Source organism: Myripristis murdjan, chromosome 5 (genome assembly GCF_902150065.1).
Source record: "Myripristis murdjan chromosome 5, fMyrMur1.1, whole genome shotgun sequence".
Taxonomy (NCBI): Eukaryota; Metazoa; Chordata; class Actinopteri; order Holocentriformes; family Holocentridae; genus Myripristis; species Myripristis murdjan.
The window spans coordinates 25,381,513-25,401,244 of record NC_043984.1 but is presented as its reverse complement, the minus strand read 5'-3'; the positions used below and the strand labels follow the sequence as shown (position 1 = coordinate 25,401,244).

Here is a 19,732-nt window from a genome sequence, read left to right as displayed (position 1 = left end):
GCAGACAAACTGTGCATAACGGTTGAATCACTATTGTGTAATATCAATGAGCAATCACGAGTAACGAGACACACATTTATTTACGAGTAGCTCTTTTACATCCAAAAGCATATTATGTAGGATGTAAACGGTGTGTATGTATGTGTCCATGTGTGTGTTCATGTACATTTGTTCAGCCATGTTTGCCGTTCAGGATTTGAGGTATGCAGCCGTCTCCAGGTGGAGTCCCATGTCAACAACAGAGAGCAGAACCAAGCCCAGTTCCTTCAGAAGGTGTGAACCAGAGGGGAGAGGGAGCCTCCACCCAAACTGACACCAGGTCAGGAGCACTGTGGTTAGTCTCATATCCATTATTGGGTGTTGTATCACTGTACAGACGGACCTCACCCTGCTGGTTAGTGAACAGTACACTATTGCTGTCTATTATAGTGCTGCATCCCAGTGATTTTGTCATGACATGGAAATGAAACTTTCTCCACATATTTTAAGCATGAGCAGGGTGAGAGTATAACTGGTGTTGCTCTTTTTTACAGCGCCACACTGTCCAAACTCATGAGTTCAAGACTGCAGAGGCTGTGAATTGCTTAATTGCAGCTCATGCCATAAATTACATGCCCACTTAAGCTCATTGTTGGCAGTTCTCCAATCGTGTTCTTTATCTGTAATGCATTTAAATTCATTCTTTACAGATGTTTCAGAGTCCTCCGTGCATTGCTGTGTTCCATCATTATTATTTCATATCCAAGCACGTTTGTACCTCTGAGTGACCTAACCTGTTAAGCCAGCTGTATGACATTTAAATTGCAATGATAGGATGGAGGGTGAAATTAGTTTGCGTGTCTGTAAGAGTGGCGGTGAAATGAATGGGAGCAGGACAGACGAGTGGACGGGGGAGGGAGAGAAACACTGAGAGCGTTAGAGCATGTTATGAATTGCTCCACCCTAAACCATCTGTAATCTGAGATCTTTTATTTAGAAATGATGGTGGCTCAGAGCCATCAATGATTTCCTCACAGCTGATGTGCAGTGAAGACAGACTGGTGATACATTTGACACAGATAAGGTCACGGCCCCGTTCAGGGCTGGAACATGTGAATCACTGCTATCGTCTAGCCTTGACTGCAACCTGAGGTCATTTATGAATCTTGAAAGCCTTCCCACTGTTTCTCATACCTTGCCCCATAAATTCTTTATTTTCTTCTAAACTTTCACTAGTGTTAAAGATGCAAGATTTTTCATGCAGGACATCTCCTGTATATTTTATTGGAAAATGGGGCAAAAGGACTGGAGGAACAAAGATTTATCCATCTGTACTTTTCTTGCTTCCCTTTTTATTTCCTTTGACATATTTTTTTTCTTTACAAATAATTTATCATTGATCTGGAAGTGGCTATGAGAGCTATGCAGCCATCTTCCTTTCTTATTTCTAAGTTTAGGCCAACACACAAAAACCTCATAAAGAAGGAAACAAGGGCTGAGGGCAGCAATAAGCATTTTCACCCACTGTTTGCTTGACTGTTTGAGAGGTGGTGCAAAGGAGGAAGTGAGGTCACAAGCAGTCGTGGCAGCCCGTGCCACAAGGAGAGGTTGGGTCATGTTGCTCCTCTCGCTGCGGTAAATATTGATGGTTGCTAGGCAACAAAATGAGTAACACCAATGAAGGAAGCAGTGTGGTAATTCAGGCTGGATGATAACGCAAATTAAATCAGATGTGTTTTCTTTGATTTGTAAGTGAGAAAAGTATCCGCTGTGTTGCAAGTCATTCTCAATACAAAAACATGAAGCTGATGCTAGGAAATGTGAAAGGCCATAATTAAAGTTACGCACCAGTAATCAGCAGTGCCACATTTAAACAGCATGTAGTAACATGGTTTTGATTTGATTATGGCTACCATTGGTCAATCTGGTATTGTCTTTCACCTCTTTGTCCAAAAAAAGATCTCAGATCTCTCATAGGAAGTAAACAAACCACATATCTCTTCCCTTAATGACTCAACAAATGACCATAATGTGTTGTGTACCACATGCTCCTCACCATACCATACTTTTATTATGAAAGTCCCTCAAGACAAGCACTTTATGGCAAGCACACTGACTCTCATGTAATGGCTCTGCACTTGTGTTTTTTAGCTGAAATAAAAGGGAAGTTGGCTAACACAGTTTTAGCTGCTGCTAAAATAATCACATGAGAACAGGCCAAACCGGCCAAAACAACCAAAAGATAAAGACCTAAATTATTCTACCTTACTGATCTCAGAGTAGTGTGAAATAGCTGTTTGCTCTTTGGCCCTTCACACACAACCCATGAGCTCTGATATCTCACAGGAGGTCTTCACAAATGCATAGATTACCTTTACCACAGGTATATGGAAAGGGGTGTGTCACGCTTCTGTCTGGATGCCATCAACTAACACGGCAAAAGAGAGAAGGAGTCATGCTGAGTTGATGAAGGTGGACACCGTCATTCCTGTCTTCAAGTTCAAGTTTGTTTTATTACCATACAGCTAGGCTGGGTTTCAGTACAGGTTTATAAAGCTCATTTTGATTCACTACACACAACAGCATTTTTTCCTCCTTTGTAGGGCCTCAATAAAGGCAAAACTTCAAAATAAAATATCATGAGAAAAGGATTCATTGCAAACTGGTAATTGACCGAAACTCTGTGATCCAGTTTTACCCAAAATGCCGTGCACACACAAAAATAGAGATGAACAAAATATTCTTTGTAGTGACCAAATGAGCACCACATGCATTTTCATTAACTTCAGTGAGGAGGCACATTTTGGCCCCATTTAACACAACAGCACAAAAACAAAAGAATTTCCCCTCAAGGCACCGACACACATCAAAACCACTGCAGATGTTCTGTACCATCCCTGCCTTTAAGTGACAATGGAAGGCAGCACAGACAGGTTAGGCTAGCAGATTAAGTGAACCACCCAGGTACTTTTTCACAAGCAAAACGCAGACTTTGCTTGGTTTGTTTGCATCCCATAAAGGGAAACAATAGGACAGGCAGCGTGCAACACTGAAGCAGATTTACAAGCCTAAATGTCAATATCAGAGGAGAACTACCAGTGAAATATAAACATCCAAAGAGTGAAGTAAAAACGCCCCATCTCTGATCTTCCTCGTGATGCATCAAACTAAACAAACTAAGCTGTGGTATCATCTTGTACTTTGGACTTTGCAAACTTTTCGGTATTTCTGCTACATGTATGAAAACCCCTAAACCAACCCAATCACCTCTGAACCTATCAACGCAAGCAAGTTAATGGGCAGTGCGGAGCGACAAAATAACTTCATTACTTCCTCACTGCAGATATTCATAGCGTTTTAAACACTTTTTGGGTTCAGTTGTCAGAGACTGCTTTGGCTCATTTGGAGTGTACTGGAGAGCGACGTTCCCAGTTAACCGGAAGCACAAAGGAGTACTAAAACTTTCTTCCATGTCAATTAATGGTAAAGACATCAATAAAAACATTAGTAGGATACTTTATCATATGAGTCACCCCTAATGTTCAGGTTGCAAACGCTTTCTATCGCTTATTCAGAGATTTATTATACTGATTTTATACTGACTGAACTGTGTGTGTCTGTTCACCTGAGACCCACCCAGAGAAACACCCAGACTCTTTATGAGCCTTCTGTCCTACCTGCAGCATTCCAACACTCAGTGTGTTTCTCCCATAGCAGACTGGTCTGTGCTTATAGAAACACATACACCACATACACAAGATGCTTTTAGTGCATTCCATGAATATTGTGTCATTCTGAAGTAGACATACAATTTACTTACAGCTGAATGCACAGTGTTTAGCATGGCTGGCCCAACAGGGAACTACACCAGCAACCCTGATAACACCAGTGCCATGCTCGGCCCACTGAGCTGTGGAGGAACACACTTTTCTCATGCAGCCAACAGAGATGTGATCAGAGTGCATACACGGCAGAGACATAGAGCGATACCTGGTTGAAATTAGCTGTAGGCAGGGGAAGGGGACGATAGGTGCCATGTATCTGTTTTGTAGGATATGGAAAATATTACAGCTGTTTCATAGGAGTTCAGAGGTTCAAATTGAGTAGACAGACATACAGTAAGCCTATTACAGCCGTTAAATCCCACTGAAGCACAGCATTAACACTAATAGACACCAAATAAATTTTAATTGCACACAAATACACATATACATAGAGGTCAATTAATGTTTTCCATAACACAATACCATTACTTTTCACAGGTTCCAGTTTCAGTCAGGGGATATTGAGACCTATGGCACAGCATGCTCACAGTTCAGCAGAAGCTTCAGGATGTCTCATAGACACCAATGAACAAAAATACTCAGCTAAAGCATCCTCCTATGGCTGCTTAGAGCACTGGGGATTTTTGAGGATTCTATCATTCTGATGAAACATTTGACACAGATAAAGGAACAAACTGTTTGTGCGAAAACCAGCTTACAGTGGGAATTTTCTCAAAGTGTCAGTGACCTCTGCCACTGAAAGTTAACAAGTTGTATGCTCAAATGGAAAAAATAAAAAAATTAAAAAAAAACACAGGACCAAAAACACCCTTCACAGTCAGGCCGAAGGTGTCCATAACCATGCCTGTTACATGAGGTAAGACACATGACACTCACATAGCACATGCAAAAACACACATGCACCAGTAGCCTACCACATAGCACAAAGCTGACGGCTATAGCTACTGTAGCAGTAACCAGTAAACACAACACTGACTTATGTAGCTGATAACTGGACACCAAAGTCAGCATGGCCAAAATGAGTGAGGCCAAAATAGACAGTCATAGTGGATTTTAGAGCCAAATATACCGCACGGCTCTATCACATTTCTTGGAAAACCAGTGCATTGCAATAAGGTAACGTGGACAATGCAAGGACAGTGACATCTGAAACCACTTCCTATTTAAAAATCCCTTTCTTTCACTTTGACAAATTATTAGACATAAATTCTCTGAGAGCTGAGAGGGTTGGCCTTGGAGCCCTTGCCCTGTTATGGATAGATATAAATGGTTGCACAGAAATGGGAGATCATACACGGCCGCACACTGAGGGGGCAGATGGTGTGATCCAAATAAATTCACATTAATTTGTCTGCTGGCCATGGAAAAAAAAAAAAAAAAACAATGAGGCCTTATCCCCCTAAAGTGATAAAAGCAGTAGCTTGGCTTTTCAGAGCTGGCTATGAAAACTGATGACTAATGCTGAGCCGCACCCCGTAGACCACAAACAGACACGTGAAACAGGCCGGGTACAGCCCCTTAGCTGGCTGCTGCCCTGACTTCAAAATAGCACTGGCAACTTGACTAGATGGTCAATTGTGAAAAATGTGGATCACCTCACCTCAGTGGCAGCAACGATGGGAGCAGCTGTCAGTGTCTCAAGTCAAAAACCCGCAGAAGGACGATTGACAGAAACAAAGTAAACAGAAACAAAGCGAACTCTTATTGACTGGAGCTGTTATGCAGGGCTTTGTGAGGACGGGTATTATTGCTAGTTTCTTCAAAAGTAAAAAAAAAAAAAAACAACTGAATAAACTCAAAGAGGGAGTTCATTTAATTTGTTAAGTGTAATTTAATATGTGTGGATTGTCCTTGTGACTATGCCATCTGTGCACCATAGTAAGTACGGCTACAGCTAAAGCAGCTTTTTGGGTTATAAGAGTGTTGTGGCACACCATTGGCACTCTGTTTCCTGTTATAGTTTCCTCCGCTCTGCATGATGTGTAATATATCATTACTCGCATTACTCTGTTTTGCTCTAATGCTCCATTCTTACAAACTTTGCAATTTACCTGGTAGTTTGTATGGATGCACTCATCCAGTGGCAGAAGCCTCAGTCTTTTACTTTGTTGCATTTGTATTGCATTTGTCAGTTAAATGCACACTGAAGCATGTTTTTATCAACAAAAAGCAACAGACCCTGGCTTGTAGAAGCATTCTCGTGAATATTTCTGGAAACCACAGGATTCTCTGCCTCAACAAACACAGAGGACTAATTGTCAGAACCCCCACCCCTTTTCTCAGCAGTTTTATCAATAATATGTCCCATATGACATATTATTGATAAAACTGCTGAGAAAAAAAACCAAGTGCCAATGCCCTAGTTTTATGTTCACAGGAACAATGTTTAGTTTCCCAAGCTTTTTTGGGCTTGACACGCAAATGACAACAAACACCGCAGAGCTTGTAGATCTCACGCAACATGCAACAAGCTGACCTGCTAACATGTCTGCACGATACACCAAAACTGTCCAGTCACTGATCGTAACAGCTGATATGAACTGACTCTGGCTGTGCAGGTGCCACCAAAGTGATTGGACCAAACTGCGTCGAACAGGAAGCCCTTCAGGGCACTCACAGGAGCACAGGAACACAAACACATTTACAAAGGAGCAAACACTGGCCAGGTACGTACCATAGGTTTGAGCTTGAGTGTGTCCTCTATGTATGTTGATGTGTATATTGCCAAGATGCTCTCTTGAGGCTGGTTTACCTTAGATTCCCTCTAGTGCATCTGCTGAAGTCTGTTCTGTATGCCACATACACACACATACAAACACACACACTTTTACATGTACACATAAACACACGTATTGACACACGCCCTGAAGTGAAAAACTTGCTGCTCCTCCTATTGGAAGCAGCCCAACAAGTCTGAACTGCCCTAGCTCCTCCTCTTCTCCCACAAGGCAGTGGGCAGCGATCAATCTGATTGGACAGCCAGGGCATGCAAAGCCCGCCCACTTTATGCTGCTGGCCAGGAAAACTAAATAAGCCCAGTCCGTTTCCATATGAGACGGAAAGTTTGGGCTGTGTTTGGGGATGTAGTAGTTTGATAAGAGACACAATGGAGAACATAAAGATATCTGGAAGAGGGCTACTGTAGTAATAGTGTGGTGGAGGCAGAGTTAAAGAGTGAAGTCGGGGTGATTACTCGGCAGATGTGGATTTGCTGCAGCAGGCTTCTTTGGCAGAGCTTGGGTGTGTCTGGTACACTCACTGCTTAGGAATCTAAGGCTGCAGAGCCACTCGAACAACAGAGACAGAGAGAGAGAGGGAGAGAGAGAGAGAGAGAAAGAGAGGGAGAGAACAGTGGAAAGAAGCAGAGGGAGGCAGGAAGGGAGGGGAGGACGATGGGGGAGAGAGTCACATCACATCTACCCCAAACCACACCCTTTATACAGACAACCAGAGAGAGGCAATGACAGAGCAGGGGGGGATAGAAACAAAATTGGTGGGTGAATTCCACAGAGAAACAGAGGTAAAGGGAGAGTGAGTGAGACACTGAAACACGGTGTTCACGGATACAAGCTCAGGCATGACTTCCCTGCCCACCATATGTCCTTAAAGGGCCGTGTAACTAGCCTCAAAACAGAGGAACACACGGGAAGTGCTGCCTCTGGACTCCAGCCAAAGCTTATGTAAGCACTTTGGATCTGTGACTTTTCACTTACACTGTACATGCAGCACCTTGATTCCACCGACCGTCAGTTCAGCGGCTGAATTCATGCTAAAATTAATCGTAAAAGGAGAAGCTTAACGCACTCGGCACTAAAATCTTAAAGGAATTATGTCTGCAGAGTTAGAAAAAAAAAAGTTAAAGGGGAGAGCTTAACAGAGTGGCTCCCCCTTGTGTCTAAGAGCATATATAGCACTTGGGCCAAAATGAATGGAGGACTGTGTGCTGGGTGTACAGTATGTCTGTGTGTGTTTATGCCTATAACTGTTACTGCACTGCTGAGTGGGCTTATTGTATGTCTGTCAGCTCATCCAGCAGTCTGTTGTTTTTTGTTGTCTGCGCATGGAGACTGGCATACATTTTTGTTTTGACTCTATTTTCGCCTCTCTACAGCTGACCTTATTCAGTAAAATGGCAGATAACTGGTTTACTACATCTATCCCTGCACATGAAAAAAAAAAAAACAATAATTATTTTGTGTAATGACCATAATTTCCTCTAATGCTGTACTGAACAACATGTAACAATCAGTCATGAGTGCAGATTAAAAAAATAATGTCTTGGGGACATAATTCCTCTAAACTATGCCCTTTATATACATGCATATTATATGGCTGCTAACTACAAACGTTTGGAGGTTAAGGGTATCACAATGGGTATAAATCTAAGACAGTAATGCTGACAAATCCCAGAAGAGTTTATGTATTGAACACAAAACAGACCAGACTCTGTGTGCTGCGTGCTGTGATTGACACGGATCCATCTTTGACAAGAGAACATCAGCATGTTACACATATTATACAGCTGAGGATGTGTGGATAGGCAGAGTTTTCCCTTTTTAACGTTATTCTGGGCCATGAGTGTGCCATTAACATGTGAGCATAAATGACTTGAATCAAGCTTTTATAGTTAAGAAGAACTGCATTATCACCTTAAATAAGGACACACTAGGGGTCAGGTGCAGTGCATTATGGATGTATTACAACAGGAGCTGAGTGGTTTCTCTAAGAGAAATAGCCTGCTTTGTGTGTGCATTCCTCTGATCATATCATATTTATCTAAAAACGTCTTTAAAAGGACATGTAGTGAAAACACAAACCTCGACAAGCCTTTCCCTGGCATCTCCTTGATAGAAATATTTTTTGTATTGAGGGAGCCTGCAGAACAAATCGTTTGTGGCATTTCTGTCCCCAACTGACTCCAATAACACAATAACAGCCTACCCTCTGCTTTTGTGTGTGTGTGTATGTGTGTGTGCATGCGTGGATGTGTGTGTGTTTGTGTACGCATGCATGCTTATGAAAAAAAAAAAAAAAAACATGCATGCTTGGGTACAAATGCCTTACTCAGTAACCCTTGGTAACACTTATCTCTGTTGAGAACTAATGAGCTGAATGAGGCCAAGGATCCACCCATCCCAGAGACCGACCAATCAGAAAATCTAAATCTGAAGCTGGGACCAGTGGGAAGCCTCTAGTCTCTAACTACAGTTCTGTTTAAAGCAGTTTGTAGGCCATACACTATTATTACTTAATAAGGCACAAGATTGACTCAGTATGTTTCCTGGGAATAAGAAAGTGATGTGATTTTTTTTTTTTTTTTTTTTTTTTTGTAATTGGAAACATGTAGTCAGGTTCAAATGGAGGTCATTATGAAATTTTGCAGGTTATAAAAGGGGAAGTTGTGTGGGTGCTGTGTGATTCTACGTGCTGCTCTTTACCACACTCTGTTCCTCCAGAGTACACGAGGTCCTACGAGCAGCTACCGTTTGTCTCATAAACATGACAAACTGGCTGTCAGAGCTCGAACCGAGCTAAATATTGTACCTGCAGACTCTAATGTCACTCTGTCCCACACACACACCCCTCCCAGCCAAACAACCAACACACACACATGCATGCACGTACACACATATCTGCACAACCACCACCACCCTTCCTTACATACATTCAACTCGAACCGTGAGACAAACACGTATTTTACGAACAATAGTCTTTTATACTTCAGTGTGTTGAGTGAGGTGTGTGTTTGGGGTTAGGGGTATTGGTGTCATTTAGAGTCATATATACAGCCTGTTTACTAATGTCTGACATCAATGTTACATTTCGCCCAATCAAATTACCCTATATACATCATGTTAAAAGATTCACAGCTTGACAGCAGATTGACAGCAACCAGAGCACAACGTAATGTGCACACAGATAATAGACTGAAAATAGAAAGTAGAAATTCTGATAAAACAAAACTAAAACTTCATGATTACTGTGATGGATTAACTAGCTCAGGCAGTTTTCAAGCCTGGGAAAGTGTGTGTTTCATACTGCGCAAAAGTAAGTAGCACTAAATGCCTTCCTCGGTGATTAAGGGCTACACAAATAACCTTTACTTGGTTTTTTCCGAAGGGGGAAAATGAGTCCTGATGACCCAGACTATGCAGACTGTGTACAGATGTGTAAGCCACGGCACAGGTCGGGTTTCAAGATTAATTCAAGCTTTGGGGCACAATTCTATCGACTAAACTGTGACAAAACTTTAAATAGTTGCTGTATATATCAGATGGGTGTTGTGACTTTGACTCTCACTCTTAAACTCTTTAGTCTTAGCTGCATGTGCTGCTTCCAGTTGAATGTGGCCTTTAAAAAGTGATTTTTTAACACTTTGTCACACCTATGGACTTCAATTTCTACAATTATAAAAACAGACAAAACATTTCCTAAAATAATGAAGTTACTGAGCAAATCATCATCATAGCTACTGATTTTCTGGACTTGTATCTAGGATATATTCCTCTACATTTATATAATCCCTTCCCCCAGTATCAAGATATTTTTTTCCGCCTCTCATCTCTGTATTCTCTACAATTACACTGCTCTGATTTTTTTTTTTTATCCCTGTGCATCCATGCCCACTCTATTGGAACTAGAGAACTAGAAGTACAGATATTATTTGCTCTGCTGGATGTCCATGTACCATCTATGAGTCTATTTATAGCAATGTACAACCTTCGTAGTTTGTTTACCCACATTCTCCATCCCACAACTGAAACGCACACAAGTAAATTTTCCTTCCCACTGTTGGTATGCTTGCTATAAAACCTTCGTCTTACCTCCGCATGCATGAATAAACTTGTCTCAAACGGGGTTTTTTTCAGATATTAAGTAAGAGAAAAGGACAACATTCAAAGGGTTATAGCCATTTATGACTAAAAACTTTGAGATATTGTTGGTAACTGTCAGCAATTAAGCAGTTACCTCATAATACTCACTAGCTTGCTAAGCACATGTGTCATCGCTACTTTCATCTGTTTATGTGAAGACTAACACCAAGCATCTCAATGATTATATCACGTTACAGTTTCCAGTGACTGCCTGGCTTCTCGGTAGCCTTCGTTTCCCATCTTTACTTGTTCGGCAAAAACACTGTGTGGCAATAGCACTAACTTTTCCTCAAGCGCAACAGATGTAAACAGACAAGAGAACAAATGTCTTTTAAAAGAGTTTGTCAGAGCAACAACGCCCTGCTAAAGCACATTCTCAGGTAAGCCCAGAGGCCTGGAAGCTCTCCCAGAGGTGCTTTTATATAACCAGCATGACAAAAGCCTGCAAGCGTGTTCGGATTAGATCAGCAGTCAAGCCCAAGCCAAGCTGACAGTGGAGCGAGAAATCTGACAGCACGAGTCTTGATCACTGATGCTCACCAAGCACACACACTGGCCTGCCTGTGGGAAAAACACAGACATTTAAAAACACAAACAGCCCAGGAAATGCAAAGATAGCAAGGCGCCGCGCAGAATGTATGTTAAGAGCCATAAATGACAGTTTCCAAACAATATGCTCTCTCACTCTCACACTAACTCTCACTCTTTCACACAGCTGCCTGAGGGCGTGTCGCTCTCACACGAATAGTGTTGCTCCCTCCCCTTTTCCAGCGCATGTCATCAGTACAGCTGATTCCCGATAACAAGATCGCTCACAATCCATCACATCACATTATCACAACGATCATAGCTCATAGACACTTTTCAGTCAGACACACGGCAAAATCTATTGGAATAAGTTTGGTTTTGTTTTATTTTTAGTTTATTTCATATATTTTAATTTTTGTATTTTTTATCTTTAAAGCTGCACTTGAAAAGTTCTCTCTTTGTCAGCTCCATGTTAGCAGCAAGAAATAACTTTATTAGTTTTGTTATTGTTATTATTTTGAACTTCAGTAGCAGGAAATCATGCCAGGTGACAACAGCAAACTGTAAAGCATTACCAAGCTGGCCAGTCGGTTATGCTTCATACCACAGGAAATGAAAGAGAGAGAGAGACAAAAAAGTCCAATGTTGGTGAGTCCAGGGATTTGATTTTCATTTTGAAGTTTTGACTCATCGCTGAGCGTGGAGTAGGAAACGCAGCCGATACAGGAATTTCATTTGCACAAATACAGGCAAATGTAAGGGTCTCAAGACCAACTGCACCACGACGGTGTAAGCAGCCATTTTCATTCGCTGGTATTCTTGGCCCACTAACCTTAGTTGTCTTATCTATGATTCTTTATTTGTCCGTTGTTGTTTATTGTTGTTTTTCACTTATTTTCACTGTCAACTTTGTGTTCAATGTCCTTTGTGTAGCATTTTGCCCTGTGCTCTTGTAAAGCACTTTGGCCAGCTTGAGCTGTGTTTAAATGTGCTCTATAAATAAACTTTATTTACTTACAAGTACAATTTTACATAAAAAAAAAATATATAATTCAGCCTCAGCAAGTTATCAAATTGGAATCACTTGTTTTGTTGTGTAAAAGCTGTGCACAACTTTCTACATAACCAAAAACAAATCTTGCATTACAAAGAACCAACAGACCTGAAGTGTTAACTATGTTATCAGGAGTTCTTGATTAATTAAGACGGATGCTGTAATACAGGATGTGACTTAGTGCATAATAGAAAACACACTGTAGTGCTGCAAATGCTGGCTGTTGCGTCACCGTGTGCAAACATACTGTGAGCGTCAAATGTCGAGTGTGATGTATACCACATCCACTTGGCTAATAATGGGTGTGTATGTTTGACAGAGAGTGTGTGTATGGTCTACAGAGGAAATGCAATCAGCTTGTGGATACGTTTTAACACCATTGTACTGTGGTCGTGATGGTTATGTATTGTCCAGTTCTTTACCCAGTGGCCACTTCCTTTCACTCTAATGATCAGTAGCAGAAAACAGTGAGGTGGTGGGATGGGGTGGGAAACAGAATGAAATCCAGTCCTGGGAATGTGGCCCAAACCCAACACACAGCCTCCCACCAAAAATGTGAAGATAGGCTATCTCGCTCCAGTCCTCTTCACAACCCACCCAAGCTATTTAACCTTTAACACATTACATGACTCACAGTGACTGCCTGATAACAGAAGCACTGACAGTATGAGAGATAATGCAGGGCTGCCATCTGTCCCTATTTTAGGTCAATTTCTCTGTTAGACATATGTGAAACTATTACATAACATGAGCACATTGATCCTACAGTATAGATACAGTACAGAAACATGTAATTTTAAGTATTGTTGAAAAATCCCCAACTAGACTTATTCGAGCATGCACACCCATTCAGGATTGCTTCATCACATGCTGTTATCATGGAAGAATGCAATTTCTGCATGACACAGAAACTCTTAACCCTGTGATAGGAAATATAAAAACAAAGCTCACACATGCCAAGTCAACATATAAGCTCTTATTATGAACACACACACACACACACACACACACACACACACACACACACACACAAAAGTAAACACATGCCTATCCCCTTGGAAACCATCAAAACAGGCATTCATCCACATTTCCTGCAGAGAGACACAACTGGTAGCAAGTGTGTCTACAGTCTTGAACAACACAGGCCTTGTCCCAGGGTCGGTTTAATATCTCACTACTACAAAACACACTCCGGCTCTAAACTCCCAAAGTTTGACCGGGAGCCTCTCACATTCCAGACCTGCTCACCCACCCAGCCGAAAAGCAGGGGAGGGAGGGGGGCAGGGTGCGGGGGGGGGGGGGGGGGGGGGGGGGGGGGGGGTCTGACTTGGATTAGTGCCAAGACAACTTTCCTCCTGACGTGCCTTCCCGTATAAGTCCCTCGCTGACCACACAAAAACACATGCACATTAACATTACTGCTAGGCACTCCCAGCTGCACAATGGACATCACAAACACACATGCGCTTTTGTTTGCAAACTAACTTATAACAACAAAAAACAAATACACGTGAATACCTCCTATAAGTTGCTCAACACATACAGTGCCATAAACACACACACACAGACGGACAGACTCGTACAGAGATACGGACACACCTGCTGCTCCACGGCCACATCCTGTAGGGCCGGGGTGTCCCGTGGGCCTCGGATCCAGCTCAGTAACTGGCCCATGTTGGCTTAATGTGCCTCCGAGTGCGTGTCAACCTCTGCCTAGTCTGTCGGCTGCAGCATGTTCCCAACACACAGGGAGAGGAACAGCACGGGGGCGGGCAGAGGGAAAAGTGGGCGTGGCCAGGCAGCAACAGGGGCAGGAGCAAGGCTGAGATGAAGCCCTGGAAGTTACAAGAGGCTGGGGCTGTAGCTCCCTGGGCCAAAAAGGGAACAGCGATGACTGTGGATTGACACCCACCTGATGACTCTCATTCTCAGGGAAACGGATATCACCCACTGACCACACACACACACACACACACACACACACACACACACACACACACACACACACACACACACACACACACACATTTAAATACACACCTATCCAGCTACACACATACCCAGAATATGCATAACTGGACAGATGCATGGAGCTATTTTAACAATCTATCCAACACAAGCTGAATCTTATCTGCTAAAATGTCCCACCTGCTTATGAACAAGCACACACCCACATTGGTAATGATATATCGCTCTCAAACACACACACACACACACACACACACGGCCATATTGTACATATGCACACACAGAGAGACACATGCATATTTACACATGCACTCATATAACAAAAGATAAGTTGTGTAACCACCCTGGCTGCCTAATTGCCTTTGAGAATACAGGGAGGGTCCAGACTTAAGTTTTTTATTAAAGTTAGGTCAACTTTCTGCCAAGCCGACAAGTTGACCTGTTAAGTTTTATTGTATGTATGTTTATGTATTTTCATAAGCATAGGAAGCTGCTGCTGAGGCAAATGAAAAGATTGCATAAAGTAATGCATAGACTTATGTCATCAACTTGCGTTCACTCAGTTCAAATATTAACTGTACCAATCGATAGGTAACAACTGAGCCACTGAAAAACCAATTCCACTGGAAAATGGAGGCAGTGTCAGCATGAATGACCCTGAAAATTAAAATGTAGATACTCTTATTTATGTATGCCAGTGCATACATAAAAAAAAAAAAAAAAAAAAAAAAAAAAGTTAAGTGTTGTGCAATCACAACAGCACAAAAAAGTGAATTACAACCACAAGAATCTAGGCAGGGTTCTTGGCTCTGCAGTGGTCATGACAAATAGTTTGGCTATAGCTTAAAGCATGGGTGTTGCCTTTTTGAAGTTTTACCTGCCCTATTGTTTAGAAGAGCAAATTTTATTTTAAATTTTAAAAAGATTTAAACAATATATGTCAAAAACTGCAAGAGTGCACAGATAAAAATATATTCACAAGTCCTTTTGTGCACCTTTGAAAACAAAATAGTCTTAACTGAAATTAGAAATGAAAAGCCTACGAGGCCGTCATGAGGCATCTATTGTTGTCACATCCCTCCTGCTGGTCCAATAAACCAGAAGTTACTGCAGAGCAATGGAAGTGCAAAGTACAGTTCTGGACGTATCTGTGAGCCTATACCTAACCCATGACTCCATTATGCGTCCCTTTGGGTAATTTTTGGGTGGGGTGTGCAGACAATACAGCCTTTGAGTGAGTCACTGTGATAAAATCAGTCTGTAGCCCGAGAGCTGAGCCGTTCACTTAATAGCAGCCATTGTTTCAGCAGCACCCCTAACCAAAACTAGAAATCTTTATGTTTAGATTTCATAATTTAGCCTGACATGGTAACACACCTGTCGGCCAGATGAAGCACCACTAGTTTGGGACCTGTGCTACATCATACACGGTGTGAGGAAAACATTCAGGAGCACATGACAGCGCTTGTGAAAGAAATTACTCAGTGGGTGTTATACGATATAGAAACTGACTTGCAGTGAACCACATTTCCTGTTAGACTCCTTTTCTAAATAAAGACGCGCAGTAAACACATGGAAACCAATGAACTCCAAAACGATGAACTTGACCTCAACACCAGTCCATGCTAGATCAAAGGCTACAACATCACTCACAAAAAAGCATGATACTGAAGGTCTCATTTGAAAATTATTGATGTATGATGCTTTCTGTAGCTGCAACCTTGAGAATGTATACAGTGCAGTGTCATTGTAGGGGAAAAAGAACTGATCTGTTTTTAAGGACTTTTTATGCATTCCACTTCTAATAGCCAAGGTGTTCCCACTGTGAAGGAATGAAGTCGTGCAGGTTTGCTTTTTTGTCCTTTCTTCCACCTTCCACCTTGAACACAGACAAAGCTTATACTCTTCTCGTGTATACACACTGTAGTGGACACACATACACACACACACACACACACACACACAAATATGCTGGCATGCAAACACACACACATACACACACACATGCAAACTTATGCATGCACATACATTCCAGGCTTTTCATGATCCACCCACAGCAGCCTCCACTCCCTGTTACAGACACACCTTTGAGTGACGCCAGCTGATCTAGCCTGTAGAACTAGCTGTTGCATCATGGGAAGCCACACAAGCTACATTTTGGCACCTTCCCAGGATGCACCAGGGCCTTAAATCTGTACGACAGGATACAGTGCTGTAAAGGCAGATCTGGTGTCTTATCATTTATTTGTATTCAACATGTTCGCAAATAAAGATTCAATCATAATGGCAATAAGGACAGCCCACTGTTTTGTTTTTTTTTGTTTTTTTTTTTTTTTTTTCATGAGCATAGCATATTGTAATTACAAGAGAATGCAGTTAACCTATTATCTGATGTTTGCAAATGAAAATTAGTTAAGTGCATCAACAGGATGAGTTACCAGATGTTTTCATTGATGTGTGTATACGTGTGTGTGCCAGTAAGTGAGTGTAAGCGTGCATGTGTAACTGGACTCCACTGCTGAACTGGTGCGGGTCTCTATATTTAGATCTCCACTAATTCTGTCATAGTAGTTCTGACACCTCCGGTCACTGCACATCACCACTCACTGTGGGGCATGTTTCTAATGGCTGACAGAGATACAGTGTTTAGTACGTCCACCTGACCACCATAGTCAGATAGTCATTGCCTTATCATAATTTATTTGACATGCTGTAGAATTTACGACGCTTAAGCAAACAACAGCAGTTTGCAAACAATGTTCAGGAATTCAAGAAAACTGTTTTATGCTATCCATAATGAGAAGTTAAAAACATGGCTTACATCAGGGTGAGAAAGCAAACAAACGGGAAATAATGAATAAATAATAAAGTCATCAGGTGGAATGCCTTTATTAGCCAGACAGAATCATCTTTTAAATGACAAGGTAAATTGTTTTCACCTTGGACATTTTCCAGCCTAATCTTTTTCTCAAGCTCTGTAATTGTTTGTAGGTGTTTTCTGGGTTTCCAGATTTGGGCGTTGCACAACATTCTCCAGAGTGCACATACAACCCGATGGTCTGATTACAAGAGCTGAACAGCCATGGCAGCCGGTGTGCATCCCTGGCAGCCATGTGAACGCAGACCACTGAGGGGGCTCTGCAGATAAATGGTTTTATCTGAGGATCCAGCACCTGTTAGTTCACCAACCCTCACTTGGGAAAGTTTGTCTGCACTCACTAGAGGGAGACAAACACAAATCTCAAGTGTCCTACCAGACAGGAATTACATCCTGTCACTCATCATGTTATCTTTTCATTCCAAACAAAAATAGCAGAGATGTCTCTCCTTCAGTAACGTCTCGTGCAGAAATACAAAATTGTATTTTTTTCACTCCTACACCTACTGCTTCATTAAATCAAACATTTGAGTGAAACCTCTGGTAGGTAACTAAATACTGCAGATAATGGGGGAAAAAAAACATTTCACAGTGCAGAGACAATTGTTAGTTCTTTGGAATGACATCAGTACCTTAATATGGCCATAGGCAGAACTGTAGGCTGTAGACCCGCTACCACGATTGTCTCCAACTTGGGAACAAACTGATCTGCCATTCTACACACACAAACACAAATATACACCAACTCATTACTATAAATCATACGTTGAAGCCTGAAGCATAAACTTCAATGAAAAATGTCCTCCGGATGCAGTGATCTCAATCTATTGTCTGTTTGTTTATCATTTTAGCAGCTGGGGGAAAGAAATCCATAATTGCTATTGTTGCCTTACAGTAAAAGGAAAAAAAATCAAATTCAAGGGGGGGAAAACATGCACTGACCAAATGTGCTAGTTTTTTTTTTTTTTTTTTTTTTTTCTGGAATGAGTTAAATAGTATCTACAGTACTATATAGAGAGTAGTACAGTAATCCTGTCCCTCACTCTAACAGAGTAACCTTGAGGAATGAATGGAAGCAGGCAGATAAGGCAATGCTGAAAGTCTGCTGACTCTTCATCTGACATTAAAAGTTAAATAGTCACACACCCTGATAAATCAACACTGCACCTATTGGGGTGTGTGCAAGGTCTATAATTTATGCCAAATTTAAGTTATTCTTTTCAAATAAAAAGTTATCTTGTGTACGCCAAGTTTTTTTTCCAAGAGCATTCATCATCACAGCTCTGCTTCTTCTAGACAAGTTAGGCTGCTTTTATGCTACAGTGAAACTACAGGCTTCAACAGACTTCAATACAGCTGCCAAGGTTTACCTGGGACTTAATGACATGTATTGCCAGAGGCTAAAATACAGAAGAAAGGATGGAAAAATAGAGCATGTATACTCACAATGGACAGCCAATATGCTGCATACGCCATGGCGCTTCTGCAAAAACGTCTGAAATCAAATCTTATCACGCACTGTCCATCTCTCCTGTGCCAGAGGGTTAATATCAAGCTCTCCCAAGCAGTGCGCCACCCCCAGCAAAATTCAAATAAAGCAGACAGATAATTACAACAAAAATGCCGTCCAGCTTATTCAACCAAAGGAACGGTCTGCAGCGGTGTGATAAAGGGAGAGGCGTGCATTCGCTCTTAAGTAGTCTAATCCCTCTCCAACAGGATCTGTGGCTCTTCCGCATGTAAAACTAGAGAACAATAAAGACTCTCCAAAACCCAGCACTGATGCCTACAACTATTACACAACTATCACTACCCCCCCCCCCAGCACACACACACACACACACACACACACACACACACACACTTTCCAAAGAACCTCGACCACCGTCAGCATTGTTCCCACTGAATGAGTGACTTCACATTTTTCCGCAAACCCGCTTTTTTGATTGTTGTGAAAATGTCAAAATTTTTTAAAAAATAAATAAATAAATAAATAAAAAGCATAAATGCACAAACTCTTTGACCTAAAATGACCCTGTGAGAAAGGGTGTGGATACCTGTGCAGCCAGAGCGACTGAAAACATTTGCAATCCCCACGCTACGGTAACTGAATGGTGCAGGACGGTCATAAGGCTGCAGCACTTTTTGAGCCACAGCGTCCCGTTTAACCCATAACTGCAAAAATAACTTTTCACATCGAGCCCAGCATGCGTTGGGGAATGTGTTTGGACATGTCATGTGGGTGATACTCATATCACACCTCGGATCTGTGGACAAAAAAAAATCCGGATGCAAGTAACAGCCCATGCAGAATACATTTCAGCACACCACATTAATTTGGTAAATATTTTCATCTGATTTATGTGCGCACTATTTTTTCGCATACGCACACACGACTCGACACACCTTCTGACATAAAAGCAGCCTGATTCTCTGGATGCGAACGACCATGCGGGAAAACTTACCTCCTTTGTATTTTTAGGATGGCCCTGGCTTTTCCTTTTGTGTGGCATCTTGTAAAACCGATCAACTTGTTTCAGTCTTTCAATCCCCAAGTCGCCTTTGCAGCCTCGAGTTGGGAATCAGTCTGCGCCTTGCCGCTCTGCCCCTCACAGACTAAAATGCCCCTCCCGCTAAGAAAACTTTCCTCCTTGATTGATCAAAG

The 19,732-nt window shown here is 41.8% G+C and overlaps 1 protein-coding gene across 14 annotated transcripts in view; it reads right to left on the bottom strand.

Moving 5' to 3' along the window:
• cast (calpastatin) overlaps positions 1-19,732 on the bottom strand; it is a 39,697-nt gene extending 19,965 nt beyond the window's left edge. For 3 of the 14 annotated variants that reach the window (XM_030050997.1, XM_030050999.1, XM_030050998.1), the window contains exons 1-2: positions 18,514-18,793; positions 17,700-17,783 (exon numbers count right to left, since the gene is read on the bottom strand). In XM_030050997.1, the coding sequence (XP_029906857.1) occupies positions 17,700-17,783; positions 18,514-18,543 (114 nt within the window). In that variant the 5' untranslated portion in view covers positions 18,544-18,793. Of the gene's footprint in view, positions 1-6,438; positions 6,628-13,820; positions 13,955-17,699; positions 17,784-18,513; positions 18,798-19,532 lie in introns of those variants that run through there. The other 11 variants (XM_030050991.1, XM_030050992.1, XM_030050993.1 and 8 more) reach the window with 9 other exon arrangements.